The sequence below is a fragment of the Haliotis rufescens genome, unplaced genomic scaffold (assembly GCF_023055435.1).
Source record: "Haliotis rufescens isolate VD_foot unplaced genomic scaffold, xgHalRufe1.0.p SCAF_5, whole genome shotgun sequence".
Taxonomy (NCBI): Eukaryota; Metazoa; Mollusca; class Gastropoda; order Lepetellida; family Haliotidae; genus Haliotis; species Haliotis rufescens.
Window position 1 is genome coordinate 35854931 of NW_025964223.1, and position 21866 is coordinate 35876796.

General features: G+C 38.4%; 2 protein-coding genes across 3 annotated transcripts in view; one reads left to right on the plus strand and one right to left on the minus strand.

The window, feature by feature from the left end:
- LOC124127629 (digestive cysteine proteinase 1-like) overlaps positions 1-21866 on the minus strand; it is a 52245-nt gene that overhangs the window by 23047 nt on the left and 7332 nt on the right. The gene's annotated exons all lie outside the window — the stretch shown is intronic.
- On the plus strand, positions 20683-21621 carry LOC124127630. Its single transcript, XM_046491019.1, has one exon. The coding sequence runs from the start codon at positions 20683-20685 to the stop codon at positions 21619-21621; it is 939 nt and encodes a 312-aa protein (XP_046346975.1).

The window sequence follows — 21866 nt, forward strand, 5'->3', positions numbered from 1 at the left end:
ACCACTTTTAATAATTTGGACCCCCTCGAGGGTTGCAACGGGCGATGCTCCGATATGAATAATACTGCAACGTTGACGTTGGTGTTTCTTGAGCCATTTAATCAATGGACCTGGTAATATTTCGAAGGCATCTACCGGTGCATCTCCGAACAAGACTTCAATAATAAGCGTAGAAGTATTAGGTATTGCACTCAGGTTAACTTTAATATCATCGAATTCAGTAACCAAATTTAAAGTAACATTTTTTAAGGCCGGACGACTATATAACATATGACCTGGGTCTTCTGGCAGAAAAGTGACTAACACACTTTTTCGTTTTGATGGGATATAAGCCGCGAGTATGATGCCACTATTTATTATCTTAGTTAAATTATGTCCCTTACCCATCATCACATAAGGTAGGGTAATGACGATATTCAGTAGCCACTCGATGTTTGCGTCGACCATAGTCCATTTATTATCGTCGTTGCGAGTAATATTATACGAAGTGTTTTTAATGAGTCTACTAACATCGACATCGCTTAAATCTTCTAGATTACCCGTGAATGTAACTTCTTTCCACTTGTATACATTATCGTGTAAGTGTAAAGCCTATAACTTACCATCGGTACCGGGTTTACCGAATCCTTCTGTGTCTCCGAGATCGGAAAGCGCAATTGTATTACATTGTCTGAGCGTTCCAGGGCCTGATGCATCAACCATTATTTATAATATGGAGTGTTACACTTAAGTATCCTATATGTACAGGTTGGTGTTTTACATCTAATACAGAAATTTAAAGGTCTGAAATAATACCCTGCTTTAATTTTTTATATTGTAATGACGAGAAAGATTCCGTTCTGCCACTATTGTATTTTTCATCTTTAACTGGAACACATCTGAGCAGAGTTGAAGGACTTTCTAGTTGAATATTATATGTCGTGCTTATTTGATCAAGATGGATACACAACTCTTTATAGGGAACTAAATCGGGTAATTTAAATCCCTGTGCTGTTACACCAGCTTATATCGTATCTCCATTCCATCCAAGTGTATCTGATATGTTAGGGTAAAGCCTTACTTGCTTTTCTCCAGTGGCTAATTTCAGCATTGCATTCGACTCATTTTGTGTGAGACTAATTCCATGAGGCTTAAAAATTTCATCATTGAGTGAGCAAACGCTGTAATACCCATCAGGTATAAATTTGGGTTCGACAATACTAAAGTTTTTACCTAATATCCATATCTTATTATTACCTCTCACAGCATTTATATTGGTCCACAGCGGGTAATACGTTACATCGCATAGAACTACTTCGAGTTGTCCATCCGAGTTATCGATAGTATGAAGCAGTTGAATAGACTGACCATTTGTTATTCCCGGGAGTGTAACATACATATTAAATATACAATGATACTATATCACAACTTAAATATGGAATCAACCATTATTATAATATGGAGTGTTACACTTAAGTATCCTATATGTACAGGTTGGTGTTTTACATCTAATACAGAAATTTTGAGGTCTGAAATAATACCCCACTTTAATTTTTTATATTGTAATGACGAGAAAGATTCCGTTCTACCGCTATAATATTATTCATTTTTCTATCATGGGATAACATTTATACTAAGTTATCTTATAATAATTAGATCTACATCAAGTGCTTTTATGAGTTATCGTGGTGTAATATTTATACATCATTTCATATAATTATAGTTTACCAAGTAATAAATATCATTAGGTAAAATGCATATATAAAATATCAGTAGTTTCAGTTAAAGCTGTTTTAGATGGTTGCTAGCCTAAGGTAATGGGAGCGCGTCTTCTAGACATACTATTCAATAAGACAAGAGTTACGTCTACATAGTTTAATTGATTTGAAGCTTTTAGATAAATGCTAGCCTAAGGTATCAAGATCCCATCTCCCAGACAAAGGATATTTATTTAAGTATATCTGTCATCACCTACCGGGGTATATTAGAATAACATTACTTCAATTAAGACTCATTAAGGATTAGCCCCCATACAAGCTCGTCCATAGTGCATTAAGGATTAGCCCCCATACAAGCTCGTCTATAGGGCATTAAGGATTAGCCCCCACACAAGCTCATCTATAGTGACACCCTAATCTCTTTCAAAACATCCAGTAAATATGTCAACAAGATTAGTGCCAGTCCAACAGGATAAACAGGATTTAGTATTCCCCTCTGTCTAGCCATCCATTTAGCTTAGGACACAACCAAGCGTGTATCATCCAATCACATTCCTTTCTATTGTTTAAATTTTTGTTAAATACATACTGTAGGCAGGTTTTAACCAGAGAAGGGGTTTGACTCTCTTACCAAGCAGACCTCTCTCCCACAGCCCAGAGTGTTGTACCGACTCTCTGTGGCACCCTCAGTTATTATCTAAGTATATTGTAAATTGTTAATTGTTCTTGTAAATAAAATTGTGATTAGTCTCCTGTGACTCTGGCTCTTTGCTGACTAATTCCCCAAGAAAACCAGCACATCATTTGGAAGGTATTGTTCACCCAGAACAGTTCCATGATAATTTGGCGGAGAATCATCGTTTTCGGAACCACAGAGTCCAGGAACTAACTACGACCAGCTACAAGAACCCATTGGAGGACATGTCCAACTGTGATCATCTGATGGAATAACAAGCAAGCTGCATCAACCTCTGACCTCAACACTGGATTAAAGACAACCAACTCCTCCAAAGACACCAACAAAGGAAGAAAAAGTCTTCAAATATTGTAAGTCATACATTGTTGATTTCTTGTCATCCTTTAATTTAGTACGGTACATACTAATAGGTGTCATGGCAAATATGGAGTCTGGTATGGAAAGTAACTTTGAAAGTAAAATTCCAACAGTGTCTTTAGTTACGCCCCTTGCCAAAAGTGTAATTCAGGCAAAATTTGGCACAACAACAACAAATTGTTTAGTAGACACAGGGGCATCCATTTGTTGTATTTCGTCTGCTTTTCTGAGCACAGCTTTTGAAAACCTTACTCTTGGAAACTCACCCTTTCCACAGGTAAAAGGTGTTGGCGGCGAATTGCATAAAGTGTTAGGGTCAGTTGTGTTAGATTTTGTCATTGAGGATCAGGAATTTTCTCAAAGATTCTATGTACTGCCTACACTGCCGAAGGCAGTGATACTAGGTGAGAACTTCCTTGATGACAATGATGCAGTCTTAGATTATAGCTGTCATTCCTTGATACTCAACAACAGCACCTCAGATAGGCAATATATCAATTTCATAGCCAATTCAGTGCATGAGATTAGTGGATTAGCAAAAACAATAGATCAGATTTACATCCCCCCTCAGAGTGAAATTCATTTCAAGGTCAGACTATCAGAGACCAAAGAGGATTCCCTCATCCTCATTGAACCCATTGCTTCCCTCACTGCTCATTCTGAAGTAGCAGGCGGTAGAACTCTTTCTAAATCAAAAAGCAAGACTGCTACATTTAGGCTTATGAATCCCTCCCAAGAAGAAAAGGTTCTTGACAAGGGTACAGTTGTAGGCAAATTTAGTTACATTGACCATGACTCTGTTTTTGAAATCGGCTCTGACCAACCATTCATCAGTACCGTTAACACCGACAATGAGAAGAGAGACAATGACACCAGGGATTATGTCAAAATTGCACAGGAGTTAGGATTTGATTTGACCAATACACAACTGACTCCAGACCAACGACACAGACTACTTAGATTTTTGGGACAAAATAGAAACATGTTTTCAACAAGTCTTGCAGATTTAGGTAAGACTGACCTGCACCAACATATCATTGACACTGGCAGCCACCCACCCGTTAAGAGTAGACCATATCGTCAATCTCCTCATCTCCAAAAAGTCACTGAAGAACTTATAGATGATTTTCTGAAGTATGATTTGATCGAGGAGTCAACTTCTATGTATTCAGCTCCCATTATCCTAGTCAAGAAACGTGATGGCTCATATAGATTTGTTTGTGACTACAGAAAGTTGAATTCTGTCACTTTACCAATGTCATGGCCTCTTCCTGTTTTTGATGATGTTGTTGATAACATCGCCAATGCACAAGCTAAGATCTTCTCAACTTTAGACCTTGCTAATGGCTTCTTCCAAGTGCCATTACATGAAGATTCAAAGCATAAAACGGCTTTCGTCACCCATCAAGGCCTTTATCAATTCAAACGTCTTCCACAAGGTTTGACAAATTCTCCACTTTGTTTTCAACAGCTCATGAGCAAAGTGCTACGAAAATTGCTTTTTAAGGTTGCGCTGATCTACATTGATGATTTGATAATTTACAGCAAAAACTTTGAAGAGCATCTCCAACATTTGGAGCAAGTATTTTACTATCTGAAACAGGCAAAATTAACACTAAAGCCATCCAAATGCAATTTTGCAACGGACAAAGTTTCTTTTCTGGGTCATGTTTTATCATGTGGAGGTGTTCAAGTTGATGACAAAAAGATTGAAGCAATAAGAACCTTTCCAGTGCCCAAATCACAAAAGCAGATTCGCTCCTTCTTAGGTCTCACAAACTTCTACAGGAAGTATGTGAAAAATTACGCTCACATAGCGCTTCCACTGAATGCCTTGCTAAAGAAGCATTCAGAGTCAGAAGTGGGAAAGAAACCAAAGTTCCAATGGTCACTTGAGTGTGATCAGGCATTCAACACACTCAAACATGCTATGAGTAATACACCTGTTCTGGCTTATCCAAATTTTGACAAAGAATTTCTTCTCGCAACTGATGCCAGTGATATGAGCATAGGTTTTGTTTTAAGTCAAAAAGATGAGAAAAATAATGAACATCCAATAGCTTGTGGTGGTAGAGCTCTTCATGGCAGTGAAAAGAACTGGAGCATTACAGAAAAGGAAGGCTTAGCTCTAGTTGAAGCCATTAGATCCTTTCGTCCATACCTTGCAAATTCCAAATTCACAGTCTACACTGATCATATAGCATTGAAGTGGCTGAAATCCATCAAGGATGCCACAGGTAGGTTAGGACGATGGTCTTTGGAACTTTCTACCTACACTTTTGACATTGTTCACCGCAGCGGCAAAGCCAATGGGAATGCCGATGCTCTCTCACGTAGGGAATATGAGGAAAATATTAACTGTAATGATCAGACAGAAGAAGATGCTGAGAAAACAGTCTTCTCAGTAACTTCAACTCAGCAAAGCAAATCAACTAGCAATACAATCTTGCCAAACACCCATTCATCCACACAAGTCACACAGACAACTCAGACTGAGGATATTTGCACACCTATTGTCAATCACTTAGAATCAGACACTCAGACAACACATTGGTCAGTCACCTTTGAATATGAAGAGGATTATCAGTCAGTACCAGTTAATGTTGTTGCAGCCTTACATGCTACAAATGCTGATGTTACCCAAGACACATTGGTTGAAGTAAGTATAAAAGAACATCCAAATTTACGTCACCTACAAAGGATTTGTCCAGATTTCATCCAAATCTTTGACTACAAAGAGGATGATGTCCTTCCACAAAATGAAAAGGATCGTCAAAAGATTCTTATCGAAGCCAATACTTTTGAAATTGATAAAGGCATCCTATACAGATTCGTTCCACAAAGACAGAAAGGCCACGCAGACAAGTTCATTAAACAGCTGGCAGTCCCAAGAACCCTCAGAAATCAAGTCCTGCAATCCTATCATGACTCAGAGTTTGGCGGTTGCCACCATGGGAAAGAAAGGATGCACAACACCATGAGACCTAAGTACTACTGGCCCAAAATGTACAGCGATATTGCTACTTATGTCCAGACATGTGAGGTATGTCAACAGACCAAGAGGCACTACCATGGCAAGAAGGCACCACTTCGTCCACTACCTGTAGAAGAGGTCTTCACCCGATGGCACATTGACATTCTCGGTCCCCTGCCAACAACACCAGATAAGTACAAGTACATTTTGGTCATCACAGATGCATCATCTAGATGGTGTGAAGCCTTTCCACTTCGGACCCAAGAAGCCAAAGAAGTAGCAGATGTTTTCGTCAGAGAAATATTTTGTCGGTATGGCGCTCCAAGGACCTTAATTTCAGACAGAGGTCAGAATTTCATGTCCAAACTTATCAAAGCAATTTGTGAACTTTTGGCAATTAAATTTACCCATACCAGCCCATACCATCCTCAAACAAACAGCTGTGTAGAAAGGCTCAACTCTTACATCAATCAATCACTAAGAGCCTATTGTAACAAGTCTCAAAATGATTGGCCCCGTTTTATTCCTGGCATCATGATGGCCTATCGGATGGCTCCAAATTCATCAACTCAAAAATCCCCATATGTTATGCTTTTCGGCCGTGAAATGAGAGCTCCACAAGATGTAGCATTAATTCCAAAAGAAAATTTAGGCCACAATAACAAAAGTTATCTTTCCAATTTGCTTGAGGAGCTTGAAATCACTAGAACAATCGCAGCTGAAAACACTGCGCGGGCTAAGGAGGTGTATTCAGAACAATATAATAGAAAGGCTAAAGAACCAGAATTCGCCCCAGGTCAAAGAGTTTGGCTTTACTGTCAAAAAGTTGAAAAAGGCCTTTCCAACAAATTAACCAAAAAGTGGTATGGTAGCTATTTTATCATCCATACAGGTCCAAATTATACCTACAAACTGCGCCGAAGTTCTGACGACAAAATACACAAACCACTGGTCCATGCCAACCGTCTGAAGCCATATTTTGATCCTGCTGATCGTCCACAGTATCCTCCAGAACCATACCTCAATAACCCCAGTGACATAGATTCAGGAGTCATGGATGACAACGAGGAACCAGTCAATGATACTCAGTTTGACAGCAACAATTCCCCATCAACAAGTTCAACTTACCAGGCTACTGATCAATCACCTCCACAACAGAAAGGTAAGAAGGTCAATTCCAAAACAAAGGCAGGTACTTCCAGCAACAAGAGTCAGAAGCAAAAGACCCCAACAAAGAAGAAAAACCCTGCTTCAAGTACAACAGAAAAACCTACCAGTCCCACGGCAACAATGAAGGAAATTCATGCCACACCAGGTCCTAGTGCTCCAACCAAGGTAAAGGAAAAGGTAAACAAAGGGAAAAGAGGAGTAAATAGTAAGCATCACCAGCCCAAATCCAGAAAACAACCCGACGACAGCCAGGTACAACCTCCAAGTCCAACATCAGGTAATCAAACCAAGGATATCTCTCAGGTCTTCAATCCAGAGGACATCCACTCAATTGTTAGTTCCAAGAGAGCAAATGGCAAAATCTACTACAGAGTGAAATGGAAGGATCCAGAAAGAGGAAACACATGGGAGTATGGCAGCAGCATTCCAGACTCCATTCGGAGAGAATTTCACCTCAAAAGAAGTATGTCAGGAAAACGACGAAAACGTCCACTGAAGAATCATAAGTTTTTCGACCAAAAGGAATCAGCACAAGACAATAAATCAATCAATGTTCTGTCAGGGAATACAATGTCCGGAAATGTCAAACAAGACAACACCAAACCATGCATAGAATTAGATGTCAAACCATATCCGTTTTTTCCAAAACACCTACGAAAAGTAGATCATAAAATGGAAAGAGTTATGGGCATTGAAATGATTCAAGGAGACTGCTATGTCAAGGTCTCATATAAAGAATATCCTGGTCAATTCACATGCTATTTCGAAAGTGTTCCTCCCCACCTCATACAGCGCTACCTTGATGATAGCTGGAACGATCTCCATGAGTGGCTGGGTATAGAAGATAATCCTCGATATGATCCAGAGGAACCACCAATTTATAAATCCAAAAGGGTTATTTTTCAAGATATAGACCATGAAAACATCAACACCTTTTCCTACCGTATTTCACTCACAGACGGTATTCTTCCATACCAGGATCAACGCACCATACATACCGAACAATGCCAATTGCAGATATTCTTGATAAAAATAAAAAATCTCCTGAATAAACGGTGCAAATCACGAAACAGCCATTAGCTGTATCTTGTTATGTTTTCTTGTGTCCAGTCTTTTCACTATGGGTCGCCAGTTGAGAACAAATGGCATCAGCCTGATCATCTGAGTTATTTGTATCACAACAAATTTTGAGCATTGACCTGATCAACCAATCTCAAAAGCGAAGTGAAATGACACGAACCCAAACCGTACCGAAGCGAACCAAAACATACTGGGAATCGAACCCAAACCGTACCGAAGCGAACCAAACCATACTGGGAATCGAACCCAAACCGTACCGAAGCGAACCAAACCATACTGGGAATCGAACCCAAACCGTACCGAAGCGAACCAAACCATACTGGGAATCGAACCCAAACCGTACCGAAGCGAACCAAACCATACTGGGAATCGAACCCAAACCGTACCGAAGCGAACCAAACCAAATTCAAATAAAGTAAACTTAACAACCGAAATGAACCAAAACAAAAAAAAGGCAAACCAAATAGTTACGAAAACTAACAATGATATACACCTTTTGTATACCGTATTAATGTAACTAATCAGGGCACTTGTTATATGCACATGCACATATAATGTGTCTAATGTTTGTATCCAAAAGTAGAAGGATATTACTATTTTTTTCATGATAAACTTTTGTAATTTGCTGCCAATACATTCTTCCTGGTCATGACACCGCTTAGTAATAATTATGTACTGATCTTTTACATCATAATTATCATATTTGTTTTATTTTCTAGTTATTACAGACAAACTAAGGAAGTATTTATATATGACATATTATTTGAACATGCTAACTCTCTTTTCTTTGTTTCCATGTAACACCTCCATGGACACAGCCTACTACCTTACAACCCCAATCCAGGATGTGGAACTCAAGGCCTCCTACATCACCCATAAAGCCACCAGTACAGAGTGCCAAGACAAGCCAGCTCCACATCCAGAACCCCTGATGACAGCATTTTTATATTATGTTTCCTTATGTCAAAGAGACTCTATAATAATTATTATTCACTACTACCAGTTTAACTTTATACATTGTCCATCTAAGCCTTAATTATTTTTATTTTTACACGTTTGGGGTCCAAACTTTTTCAGACGGAGGGGAAGTTATCATGGGATAACATTTATACTAAGTTATCTTATAATAATTAGATCTACATCAAGTGCTTTTATGAGTTATCGTGGTGTAATATTTATACATCATTTCATATAATTATAGTTTACCAAGTAATAAATATCATTAGGTAAAATGCATATATAAAATATCAGTAGTTTCAGTTAAAGCTGTTTTAGATGGTTGCTAGCCTAAGGTAATGGGAGCGCGTCTTCTAGACATACTAGAATACCCTAATCTCTTTCAAAACATCCAGTAAATATGTCAACAAGATTAGTGCCAGTCCAACAGGATAAACAGGATTTAGTATTCCCCTCTGTCTAACCATCCATTTAGCTTAGGACACAACCAAGCGTGTATCATCCAATCACATTCCTTTCTATTGTTTAAATTTTTGTTAAATACATACTGTAGGCAGGTTTTAACCAGAGAAGGGGTTTGACTCTCTTACCAAGCAGACCTCTCTCCCACAGCCCAGAGTGTTGTACCGACTCTCTGTGGCACCCTCAGTTATTATCTAAGTATATTGTAAATTGTTAATTGTTCTTGTAAATAAAATTGTGATTAGTCTCCTGTGACTCTGGCACTAATCTTGTTGACATATTTACTGGATGTTTTGAAAGAGATTAGGGTGTCACTATAGATGAGCTTGTGTGGGGGCTAATCCTTAATGCCCTATAGACGAGCTTGTATGGGGGCTAATCCTTAATGCACTATGGACGAGCTTGTATGGGGGCTAATCCTTAATGAGTCTTAATTGAAGTAATGTTATTCTAATATACCCCGGTAGGTGATGACAGATATACTTAAATAAATATCCTTTGTCTGGGAGATGGGATCTTGATACCTTAGGCTAGCATTTATCTAAAAGCTTCAAATCAATTAAACTATGTAGACGTAACTCTTGTCTTATTGAATAGTATGTCTAGAAGACGCGCTCCCATTACCTTAGGCTAGCAACCATCTAAAACAGCTTTAACTGAAACTACTGATATTTTATATATGCATTTTACCTAATGATATTTATTACTTGGTAAACTATAATTATATGAAATGATGTATAAATTTTACACCACGATAACTCATAAAAGCCCTTGATGTAGATCTAATTATTATAAGATAACTTAGTATAAATGTTATCCCATGATATTTCACTGGAATAGATCTGAGCAGAGTTGAAGGACTTTCTAGTTGAATATTATCCGTCGTGCTTATTTGATCAAGATGGATGCACAACTCTTTATAGGGAACTAAATCGGGCAATGTATCTCCATGTATTGTTATGTTGGGTTGTCTATATTTGCGGGACCGCCTCCGTGGTCTTGTGGTAGAGCGTCTGCCCGGAGAGCTGAAGGTCCAGGGTTCGATCCCGGGCCGCGTCATACAAAAAGACGTTAAAAGATTGTACTTGTTGTTACCCTGTCTGGCGCTCGGCATTAAGGGGCTAAAACAAGGACTGGTCGGCTCTGAGTCAGTATACTGTGTCTGAGTGGGGTATTCATGTTAAACTGCGGCATGGTATCTCAGTGAGCTAGCACTATAAATCGGGATCAGTCCGGACTAGTACAAGCAGCCACACACACAAATACACGTGCACGCACGTCGCTATATAAGTGCAATAATCTTGGACGCGACGTTAAACCCAATTTCACCTCACCTATATTTGCGGAGTGGTGTAACTCCAAGTGTAAATGATAAGGTATCATAAAAAAATACACTTTTTTCTCCAGAGTCGAATTTCACTGTCCCATTCGAGTCATTTTGTGTGAGACTAGCTCCCAAAGGCTTAAAAAATTCATCATTGAGTGAGCATACACTGTAATACCCATCAGGTATAATAATGGGGATGCTAATATATTCGTTTTCAATTATCCTTACCCCATTATTTCTTTTCACAGCATTTATATTGGTCCACCGCGGGTAATACGTTACATCGCATAGAGCTACTTCGAGTTGTCCATCCGAGTTATTGATAGTATGAAGCAGTTCAATAGACTGACCATTTGTTATTCCATGGAGTGTAACATACATATTAAATATACAATGATACTATATCATAACTTAAATATGAAATCGAGACACATTACTAATCTATCGATTATGGTAAATTCCTATGGTACAGATTTTTTCGTTAAATTCCCTGATATCTTTGAAAAGTACAGGGTCACGGCAACTAGCAATAAAATGGTGCACGATTGGTTTCACAATCCGATGCAATTTTGGCAGAATCAGTTAAACTTTGCCGTATGGTGTGCCACAACGGGATGTGGCGTATCTGTTAATGCCCCAGGATATATGCTAAATAAGTCTGTTTTATTATTTCACGTGTATTATCAGATTAGACGTATACTTAAAGAAATTAATGCTCCATTACCGCAGGATCGAGCATGGAATTCCACAAATAATAATTATGATAGGTCCGCATATGAGCGTATTTGTCAGGAATTAAATGTTTCTACGAGTAAAGATTGGCGCATTAAAGGAGCAAAACATGGTCTAGGTGTTCCTTACACAGAGGAAAAAATAACCATCAAAGAAGAAAGCGATATAAAGAACTTAATAAACTTCATGTTAATTTTAATAAGTTGAGGAGTACCAGCAAACTTTACACAAGAATATATGATCATTGGCATAAAACCAGTCATTGGTATAAAGGCTGGGAACTTTATAGTAACGATTGGAGAGGGGATATTATGAGCTTTAAGAGTGGGTCTATTTATATTGTTAAAAAATTTGTACAACTGAACGATAACGCTTGGAATGAATTTCTTAATGATAAAACGGAAAATAATTTTACTAACCCAGGATTTGTAAGATTTAATGAATCGATAAGAACTTATGTATGGGCAATTCTCGGAGCACAATCGCAAACACGAACGTCCATTATCGGTACTGGGACGGCGTTCGATGCGCAAAAACAGTTTGTCGCAAACGTGGAGGACGCCATTAATTCACCAGTTGACATACCATCGTCTATAAAGCGTTTTCAAGATGCATTACAGTACGCTCAATCCAAAGTGGACTACGTTTATGCGCCGGGATTATACATGTCTCCGAGTAATATGGAACTTAAGATCGGTCAAGTGATAGGCTATAATAATAAAATTGTTATCGCTACCGATAAACAAAAACCAGGTATAAATTCAGATATTAATGTCAAATTAATAATGCAAACAATCACGGGCGAAACGGGAATAGTCAAGCCACAAACACCAACTATCGCACAAACATATACCAAGACCAACAATGAGTCAGTTTTATACACCGTCAGAGGAACAAAAGAACCGCGAGGTCGCATTTGTGATTATGGGATTGACTTCTGTATTGATTTTCAGCTATACAATTATGCATAAGTCAGAGTGACAGCCTTGGCTATGCATAAACCATGACCTAGTTAGCTAATCTATAAATAGCGTTGGCTGACTGCCTAATCAATATTTCACCAGTGTAGATGTGATTTGCATTTAGACAAATGATATGATAGATGTATAACCATGAATAATTGCATATTTACACCCATGGGTAAGAAGACTCTATGTAACTGACGCTGTGTTGAAATTTACTGCGGTATACACAATTATTACATCAGGCGCGGAAACATAAACTATACGTGTTCTGTATGCGGGATAGGAGTCAAAGGTCGTTATTGTTTATGTAAGGAACACGGTGCTGATAGGGTCAGGAACCAGATTATTTATGCTAGGAAGAGAGATTACATCAATGAGAGGAATAGGTTGGGGAGAATACGTATTTAGATATATGAAAAACAACCAATTAGACATTTGTCTCATTTTGCATATACCATTCAACCACAATGGTTTTTGTCAGAGAGTTGAAGGCTATGGCAAAGCAAAGTGGCCTACGTGGATTTTCTCGAATGAGAAAAGCTGAATTGATTGATTTACTCGGTTTGGAATACAACAAACCCCAGACTGTTAGAGAACTCAAAGCTCAAGCGAGAAACAGTGGGCTGAGAGGTTATTCTCGAATGAGAAGAGCTGAATTGATCGCTTTACTAGATAATAATGATGTTCAACATAATAATGTTGATGATGATGTTGATAATAATCAACAACAACAAGAATTAATATTTGTACCCACATCATCCACCAGCGTTGGTAAATATCTAAGAGGTTGGAAGATGGATATTAATTCCAACATGGATGTTAACGATATTAAGCCCATCATATCGAGTAAAATTAACGAGGAGTTAGATGATTTACATAGTATAAAATACCAGCTGACGATTACAATGTTATTGAGTAAAAGTAACACAGACGATAGCACCGAATATACCGAACCATATTTCCGTAGCAATCAAGAAGTTATAACCGAATCCGATACTATAAACGCATCATTAGACACATCAATTCAGAGGATACAGGAAACTTAAGAACGCTGGACTAATAGAGGTTCGGGTTGGGGTGTGGATAAAATCGATAGTTTATATTTAGATATAGCAAATTATATGCCCTTCAAAGGTGGTTCTTATATAGATTTACCCCCATATTATAAGAAGAAAAAAGCCATAATTAACGTAAAAAATAAATCAGATGACTGTTTAAGAATGATGATAAGATCTGCATTGTTCCCCGTAGACAAGCATCCGGATAGACCTTCTAGCTATCCCCAAAACGATGGACTCAACTTCGATGCTATAGACGAACGTACACCAATATCACAAATTGATAAGGTGGAAAAACAAAATAATTTAGCTATAAATGTTTTCGTACATTCTAAAGGAATTGTTGTACACAGGATAAGCTCCGCTCCGGAACATATCCCCAGAATCAATTCATTTCTGATCGAAAAAGATGGTAAATATCATTATATGTGGATAAAGAGTTTAAACAGGCTATTATACGATCAAACTAAATATAAGGGAAAGATCTATTAGAAGCGCATAAAGAAGACTGTAGAGGTGTTGGACAGACCGCTATCAGGATCGATATGCCTAAAGAGGGAAAAAATATATTAAAATTTGAACATTATTGTAATCAAATGCCAGTACCATACGTAATTTACGCTGACTTCGAAGCGCTTATCAAACCCATAGAAAATACCAACCATAATAATCAAGATAGTAGTTTTACGTACAAAACTCAAGAACATATTCCTTGTGGGTTTGGATATATAGTTGTAAGGTATGATGGGAAAACAAACACTCCCGTGATTTACAGAGGTCCCGATGCAGCGGGAAAGTTCCTAGAATATCTACAAAATGAAGAGAGAATAATCAGTGAAAAATTATTGTGTAAGAAACCCATGTGTATGAGGAGGGATGATTGGAGGGCCTATAAGAAGTCAACGAGTTGTCATGTTTGTAATAAACCCCTGGATGGGGATTCCGTAAGAGATCATTGCCACGTTACGGGTAATTATCAGGGGGCCGCTCATAACGAGTGTAACTTGAAACTAAAAATGAATTCTCATACAATACCCATCCCCGTTGTGTTTCATAACCTTAGGGGATATGATTCACATCTCATTATGCAAGCTATCTCAAAGATCTACGGCGGTTTAACGTGCATTCCTAATAATATGGAAAAATACATATCGTTCTCGTTGACTAAACCTATACATTATAGGGACAAGGATGGGAAATCTAAAATAAATCATAGACTCCGTACAGTTTCTGTTATCTTCCCTGGACAATTTAGCTAATGCGAACAATCCCAATGACTTTGCGATAACAAATCAATATACCGATAAGATAACTCGTCATTTGTTGCTGAGAAAAGGTTTATATCCTTACGAATATATGCATGATTGGTCTAGCTTCGAAGAAACTGAATTACCACTCCTCGAATCATTCTATAGTAACTTAACAGAATCTAAAATAACAGATGCCGATTAAGAACACGCTCTGACGGTCTGGGATAAATTAGGTTGTAAGAATTTAGGCGATTATCACGATCTGTACTTAAAAACCGATGTACTGTTACTCGCCGATATATTCGAGATATTTAGAAAGACATGTTTAAAACAATACGGCTTGGACCCGGCATGGTACTATTCCAGTCCCCGACTATCGTGGGATGCATTGTTGAAGAAGACCGGCATAGAACTAAAACTACTCCCAGATTACGATATGCACTTGTTTATTGAGAAAGGATTAAGAGGTGGTATATCGATGGCAGCTAAAAGGTATTCTAAGGCTAATAATAAATTAGTGGAAGGATACGATCCGAGTAAACCAGACACTCACATATTATATCTCGACGCCAACAATTTGTACGGATGGGCTATGAGTCAACCTTTACCCACTGGTGGTTTTGAGTGGGTCAATGATATCGAAGTGAATGATATCGAAGCGAATAAAGGGTACATACTAGAAGTTGAATTGGAATATCCAAGTTCGTTACATAAAGATCATAACAGTTATCCGCTAGCTCCCGAAAGATTAATGGTTAATAAAGATTGGATGTAGGAATATCAACGCTCCTTGATGAGTAATACTAGGTTAGCTAACGTAGAAAAACTCGTACCAAATTTGATGGATAAAACAAAATATATAGTTCACTACAGAAATCTCCAGTTGTATCTATCGTTAGGTATGAAACTGAAGAAAATACACAGAGTTCTAAAGTTCGATCAAAGCCCTTGGATGGAGCCCTATATAAGGTTGAACACAGATATAAGAAAGATAGCTACCGGCGATTTCGAAAAGAACCTGTATAAGCTCATGAATAACTCAGTATTTGGTAAAACTATGGAGAATCTAAGGAAGCGTGTTGATGTTAAATTAGTCAGATCTAATGAGGAAGAAAGACTCAGGAAACTTATAGCCAGTCCGGCTTTTAACAGAAGCAAGATATTCGATAACGACTTAGCCGCGTTGCATATGCAGAAGAGTAATATAAAATTCAACAGACCGGTGTACGTCCGTATGAGTATTCTCAACTTGTCAAAACACTTAATGTATGACTTTTATTACAACGAACTTAAGAAGCAATACGGCGATAGATGTGAGGTGTTATATACCGACACAGATTCTTTGTTGATGGAAATACAAACCGAGGATGAGTATAAAGATATGGCAGAAAAAATAGATATGTACGACACGAGCGATTACCCAAAAGATAATCCACTGCACAGCGTAGTAAATAAAAAGGTGTTAGGTAAGATGATAGATGAATGCACTGGGACTCCTATAGCGGAGTATGTGGGATTAAGACCTAAGATGTATTCTATAAAAAAGTCCGATAATGGAGAGATAAGAAAAGCTAAGGGTGTTAAGAAGTATGTTGTAAAAAAGCATATCAAACACGAACAGTATAAAGAATCATTATTCAACGGTAGAACGTTCAAACACGAGATGAACTCTTTAAGAAGTTACAATCACAGGATATATGGATTAAGAATGAACAAGACATCATTATCCCCCTTAGATACAAAGAGATGGATTGATAATGATGGTGTAACTACCTATGCTTATGGTTATGGTGGTAATACCGTACCATCGGGAACTATGAACAGCTCTTCTCGTACAAATGCCCTACCCGGTCCATCTTGAAGATAATAAAGAATAGGCTCTCCTTCTTTCGTAACCAATCGACTAATGTTATACGTCTTAAGGGACCATATGGGATCGGTTGCGCGACGTAGGCCTCCTTCGAGTTCACCGGCCTGGTATAAATATCTTACCCTTACTCTATCCGGAAGTTTTCGTTCTTTGCCTCTCCTCGGTGCTGAAGATTCGGAAATCACGGATTTCATTTTAATAGCATCGGATGGTTTCTTCCCTTTTAATCTCGTTACTTCATTATTCAGCGCTGATACAACAGCTGATAATCGTGTCACCCATACGGTTGATCTCAATCGCTCGGATTTCATTTCGATCCCATACTGATAGCCAAATAAACGTTCCGCTAATGTCCTGTTAAATCTTTCGACGATAGCTTGACTGCGGTGGGCCTCTCTTTCACCACGCCTGATTTCGACATCGTGCTTTGTTAACAGTTTAGTCACCAATCCCATAAACTCTACTTGATCTACTTGAAATAGCTTAGGCCATTTTAGCGGTCCGCGTTTATATATGCGACTCAGTGCAATAGCTACTTCTGTTGAATCTTTTGAAGTTAATGGCTCAGCCTCTTTGTATCGACTAGCCACATCCACTACTGTTAAAGCGTATTTATACGGTTTGCGTTTTACCTTATCGTGGGGAAGAAACAAGAGGTCAGCCTGATGAACTTCATTCGTTGTAAAAATATCAAACTTCTTCCTCGGTATATAACGCGGTGCCGGTAAGTATATTTGCCACATCGCTTGTTTCTTTAACCAATCCTTGGCCACATCTTTAGATACCTTAGCCGCGGTGGCTAATTTTTTTATTGCTCCTACACCTTTCCAATATCCTCGTGGGCTATAGTAAATTTTATTCATTATTAATTAATATTGATGTTTCATTTAATACAACTTATGACTATCATTGAATCGCATAATCATTTTGGCATAAAAAATGCCACCTGTAGTAGCAGTATAGGTATATAAATCAGGCTCCAGTGGAAGTGGTCCAGAACCCCTATTACCTATACTACTCGGCCAATTCACGTCTAATGGCTGTTGAAGTATAAAAAGTGAGGAGAAAACTTTGACGTTCGCGTTGATGTGTGAGTCAAGAAACAACCAAATACATATATTGAAAACCAATATGATCTTAGTTTGTTAGAGCATTCGGTATGAATGCGTAATGATGGGCAAACTGAATGAAAAGTATGGAATGTATACATCGAGAGTTTTTGACAGTTTAAATGTACATAAATTGCAGATGCAGTGAACACTTTGTCACTGTAATGTCAGGGGTTTTGGATGTTGGGGCCTGCAAGTGTTGTTTATCGATTCCAATTTCAACCTTAAAATTAGAACCGAATCATTTCTCAATCTGCCTGCTTCCGCCTCGGATCTTTTAATCACATTACAGGGCTTTTCTGTTTTCTCATCCGCTTGATTACCGTGTTGGCAACTTGTGTCAAGATTTAGTAATGACATGGAAGATGCCTTCAGTTGTCTACTCAGGGGATAAATCCGACAGGCAGTCATTGTGTGCAATAGGACCGAGGGCTGCAGGTGTTTTATTTACCCAAACAGGATATCAGTCCTAAAAAGCTAGTTATTTTGATTATGTCAAGATCAAAGGTTTCACACGCCCAACAAAGTATGCAATATTGTTATTTGTGTAGGGTTAACAGGAAAAGCCACACCTTTGGATTTGCTGTAGGTTGATGTTTAAGTTGCGGCGGACCGCTTCCTGACGTATCCGTACAGCTGCTAAGCATCGGAAGATAGAGTATATAGTAGAAAGGCGCTGCAACCAAGTCTAACATTTCTGCCAATGAAAAACATTTGATTTGCGCCATTGTGGCGACAGCTTTAGGCCACGCACCCAGATAGTTTTGTTTTGGAAGCCAATTGTGAAGCGGTTGATGTCAGCACTCTCACTTGGATTTCAATACTTTCAAAGTATGTATGAATATATTTCTCCCGGAAACTGAGTAAATGTATCTTGGAAAATTGCTGTTCGCAACATAATCGCAATCATTTATTTCACTTTACTTGCCTCAGGTGGTTAAGACGATTGCCCGGACAAATGTGGAGAGAAAGATTATGTTCGGGGCCTGGTGTTTCACCTCCTGGTGTTTCACCTCCTGGTGTTACATATATATATATTAGGTTAGCAGAAACATATTGAACGAAGCGTCAGCGAGTTTAGGCCGAAAGGTTTTCACTATCTGGTATCTTTATCGCACATGTCTTGTCAAAATGAAGACTTACAACTTACAACCGTTGACTTTAAGGGGCGAAGGGAGACTACTCTTCAAACCTTGCTGAATTTTTTAACTACTTTCTTTATCAATAGTCATGAACGTGATTTTATTTAAAATTAAATGTCGTTGCACATCACAATTAATTATATAAAAACACAAAACATTGTCGAATGACGAATTTCAGTACCACAATTTTCTTATGAAATATGTGAGATGGGTGATGGCTGTTACTGACGGTATATGGTCTCATATGAGGTATACGGGTTCAAAAGGGTTAGAAGTTCTGCTCTCTGATTGGTCGATCTCACTTTGAGGCATAATAATATTATTTGTGGTGTTTTTAGTTGACGTATAGCAGCCCGTCGTTAGGGAAAGCGGACTGCTAGTAACAGTGGCCGGCAGATTTTCTGATAACATGCGGACATTTTTATGATAATTCTATCCATTTTAGCTATATAATACTTGTTTAAACGTTCACATTTAGTGCATTATATATACCATTGTTAACGTTTGTTTTTAAAGGGTTGTATCGAAAACACATGTACTGGTCCTGTAATTTATACCGGTTTTCATTTTGACATGACATGTGCGATAAGATACGAGATAGTGTGAACTTTCGGCATAATAAATTCGATATGGTGTTTTTTGTTGCCGTATACGGTGTCGTATTGGGTTAGCAGAAAAAAATATTTGGCTCGTTTCACGCCTCGTCCATTATTTTTCTGCTAACCTAATATGACACCGTATACGGTAACTAAAGACATAATAACTATTAATGTGTCTATGGCCCCGCAAGACGTGAACCGTGTAGGTTAACATGATTCAGTACGCTTACTCAGTATTCACCTGATGCAGGGGCAAGACGTAGTAGCCCAGAAGCGTCGTTACAAACAAAAAACATGTTGCTATCCATAAAAAGTGCCATGTATTCATGTTCTTCCAATTTCTAAATGCCTACCAGAGACTTCATGAAGGTCAATATTCTCATTTGGATTCTTGGATGTATACCATCTGGACCATACTACCTCTGGATCCATCAACCTGCAGGTAACTCACTTTATTTCTATTGTCCGTACTAGCTGAAAGTATGAGCAACACCAGTTCTCCACGATACTCTACACAGGAACCTGACTCTCTGGACTATGGTATCTTAAATGAGCTACGCGACACACTTAGTGGGTATGATAGACACACATGTGAAACTAAGTTGACTACGATATACATGGATGAGAAAAATGAACCAAATGCATTCGTTTCTCATTGTATGGCATTGCAAAGAGTGATAAACCTGACTTTCCAGATGGGCCCTTATAAAGAGGTTGAAAAGAGCCGACCAGTCTAAAAGTGTGCTTATGAAATATGATCAGATGTGTACCTGCACAAAAGCTATATTACTGGTCTGTGCCTGCTCATGGTATCCAATCGGAAGTCATGATTCGACAGAAATCACGTGCTCGCGGTAACAAAGTATCTGACGAAAACACTGAACTTGTGGATGATAAAGACAAAGACGTGCTTGGATGTTTCCTCTCAAAACTAATGTGTATGCATGAAGAGATGTATGAACGCTTTACAGTGTAAATATGAAGAGGATATGTTTCACATGATTACTGCATTATTGTATTGTTAATGGTAGAGATTGTAAAAGGAATGATTACACATATGTATCAAATAGGGGCACTTCTGTGGTTGATTACTGCGTGACTGCATATGAATCGTTGAAATACTTCACAGATTTTGAAGTGGTTAGACCAAATGTTTTAGCTACATCAGCAGGCTGCACAGGATCTATAGACCCTACATATATTCTCAAGCTGGATCACTCTATGTTGAAGTGGACTATGATACTAGAAGTAGGTACAACGCATTCGACTGTCACCAAAGATGATGTTATTCCAGTTATGTTTGTGAAATTTGACTGTTCAAAAATTCCGGAGCACTTCTTTACCTCAACGGAGTCAGGTCAGAAACTAGATCAAGTTATTAAGGATTTGGATAGTTCAATAAAAGACCAAACTTCTATCAATAAGGCTTTCGAATCGTTCGCCGAGGTTGTCTTATGTGAGATGAAAGAACATCTTCCGTCAAGAAAAGTTGTGCATTACTCGGTGAGGAAGAAATGTAAATACAAGAAACAGTGGTGGAACTTGGAGTTGGCTGATCTTTGGAAAAACCTTTGTGAAGCAGAAAGGTTATGGTGCAAATCTAATGGTCCCAGGAAACAACAGTTAAAGAGTATATACGTTGCAAGAAGAAAAACTTTCGATAAAGAATGCAAACGCGCTAAACGTGTGCATGTTAAGAAAACACTTCAAGATATGGAGGAACTGTGTAAATCAGACCCTGGAGAGTTTTGGAGGAAAATCGGGCAGGTAGGAATTGGTAATGAAAGGAGAAAAACGATTCCGATGGAGGTGAAACTAGAAGACGGGTCCGTGAGTAAAGATATGGACAAGGTCATGGACACCTGGTACAAGGCATACTCGGACATCCTCAACTGCAATGGAAATATCTCTCAGACAGGTGTAACATATTCTACAACTGACGAAGATGACAGCATGAGTGACCCTATTTCCCATGACGAAATAAAATCCGCAATTGGGAAGGCTAAACAGGGTAAAGCGCCAGGTTTAGATAATATACCAATTGAAGTATTAAAGAATGAGAAGTGTGCGAGATACATGTATAATCTGTTTAATATTTGTTTTGAGGAAGGCTGCATACCGTCTGAGTGGACAAAGGCTGTGATAAACCCGATACCGAAGTCGTCGACAGAGTAGAGGAGAGATCTTCTCTCCTACAGAGGACAGATCTTCTCTCCTACAGAGGACTGACTCTAACTAGTGCAAGCTACAAGCTTTATTGCAGTATTTTAAATAATAGGCTCTCTAGTTTTGCAGAATCTCACTCTATAATAGAAGACAACCAGAACGGTTTCCGGAAGGGAAGATCAACGATTGACAACGTCACTTCTATTACCTCTATAATTGAAACCCGAAAAGCGATGGGCAAGTCTACATACGCA

Coding starts and splice junctions, on each gene's coding strand:
- LOC124127630 (XM_046491019.1), top strand. CDS start 20,683: ATGATACTAGAAGTAGGTACAACGCATTCGACTGTCACCAAAGATGAT.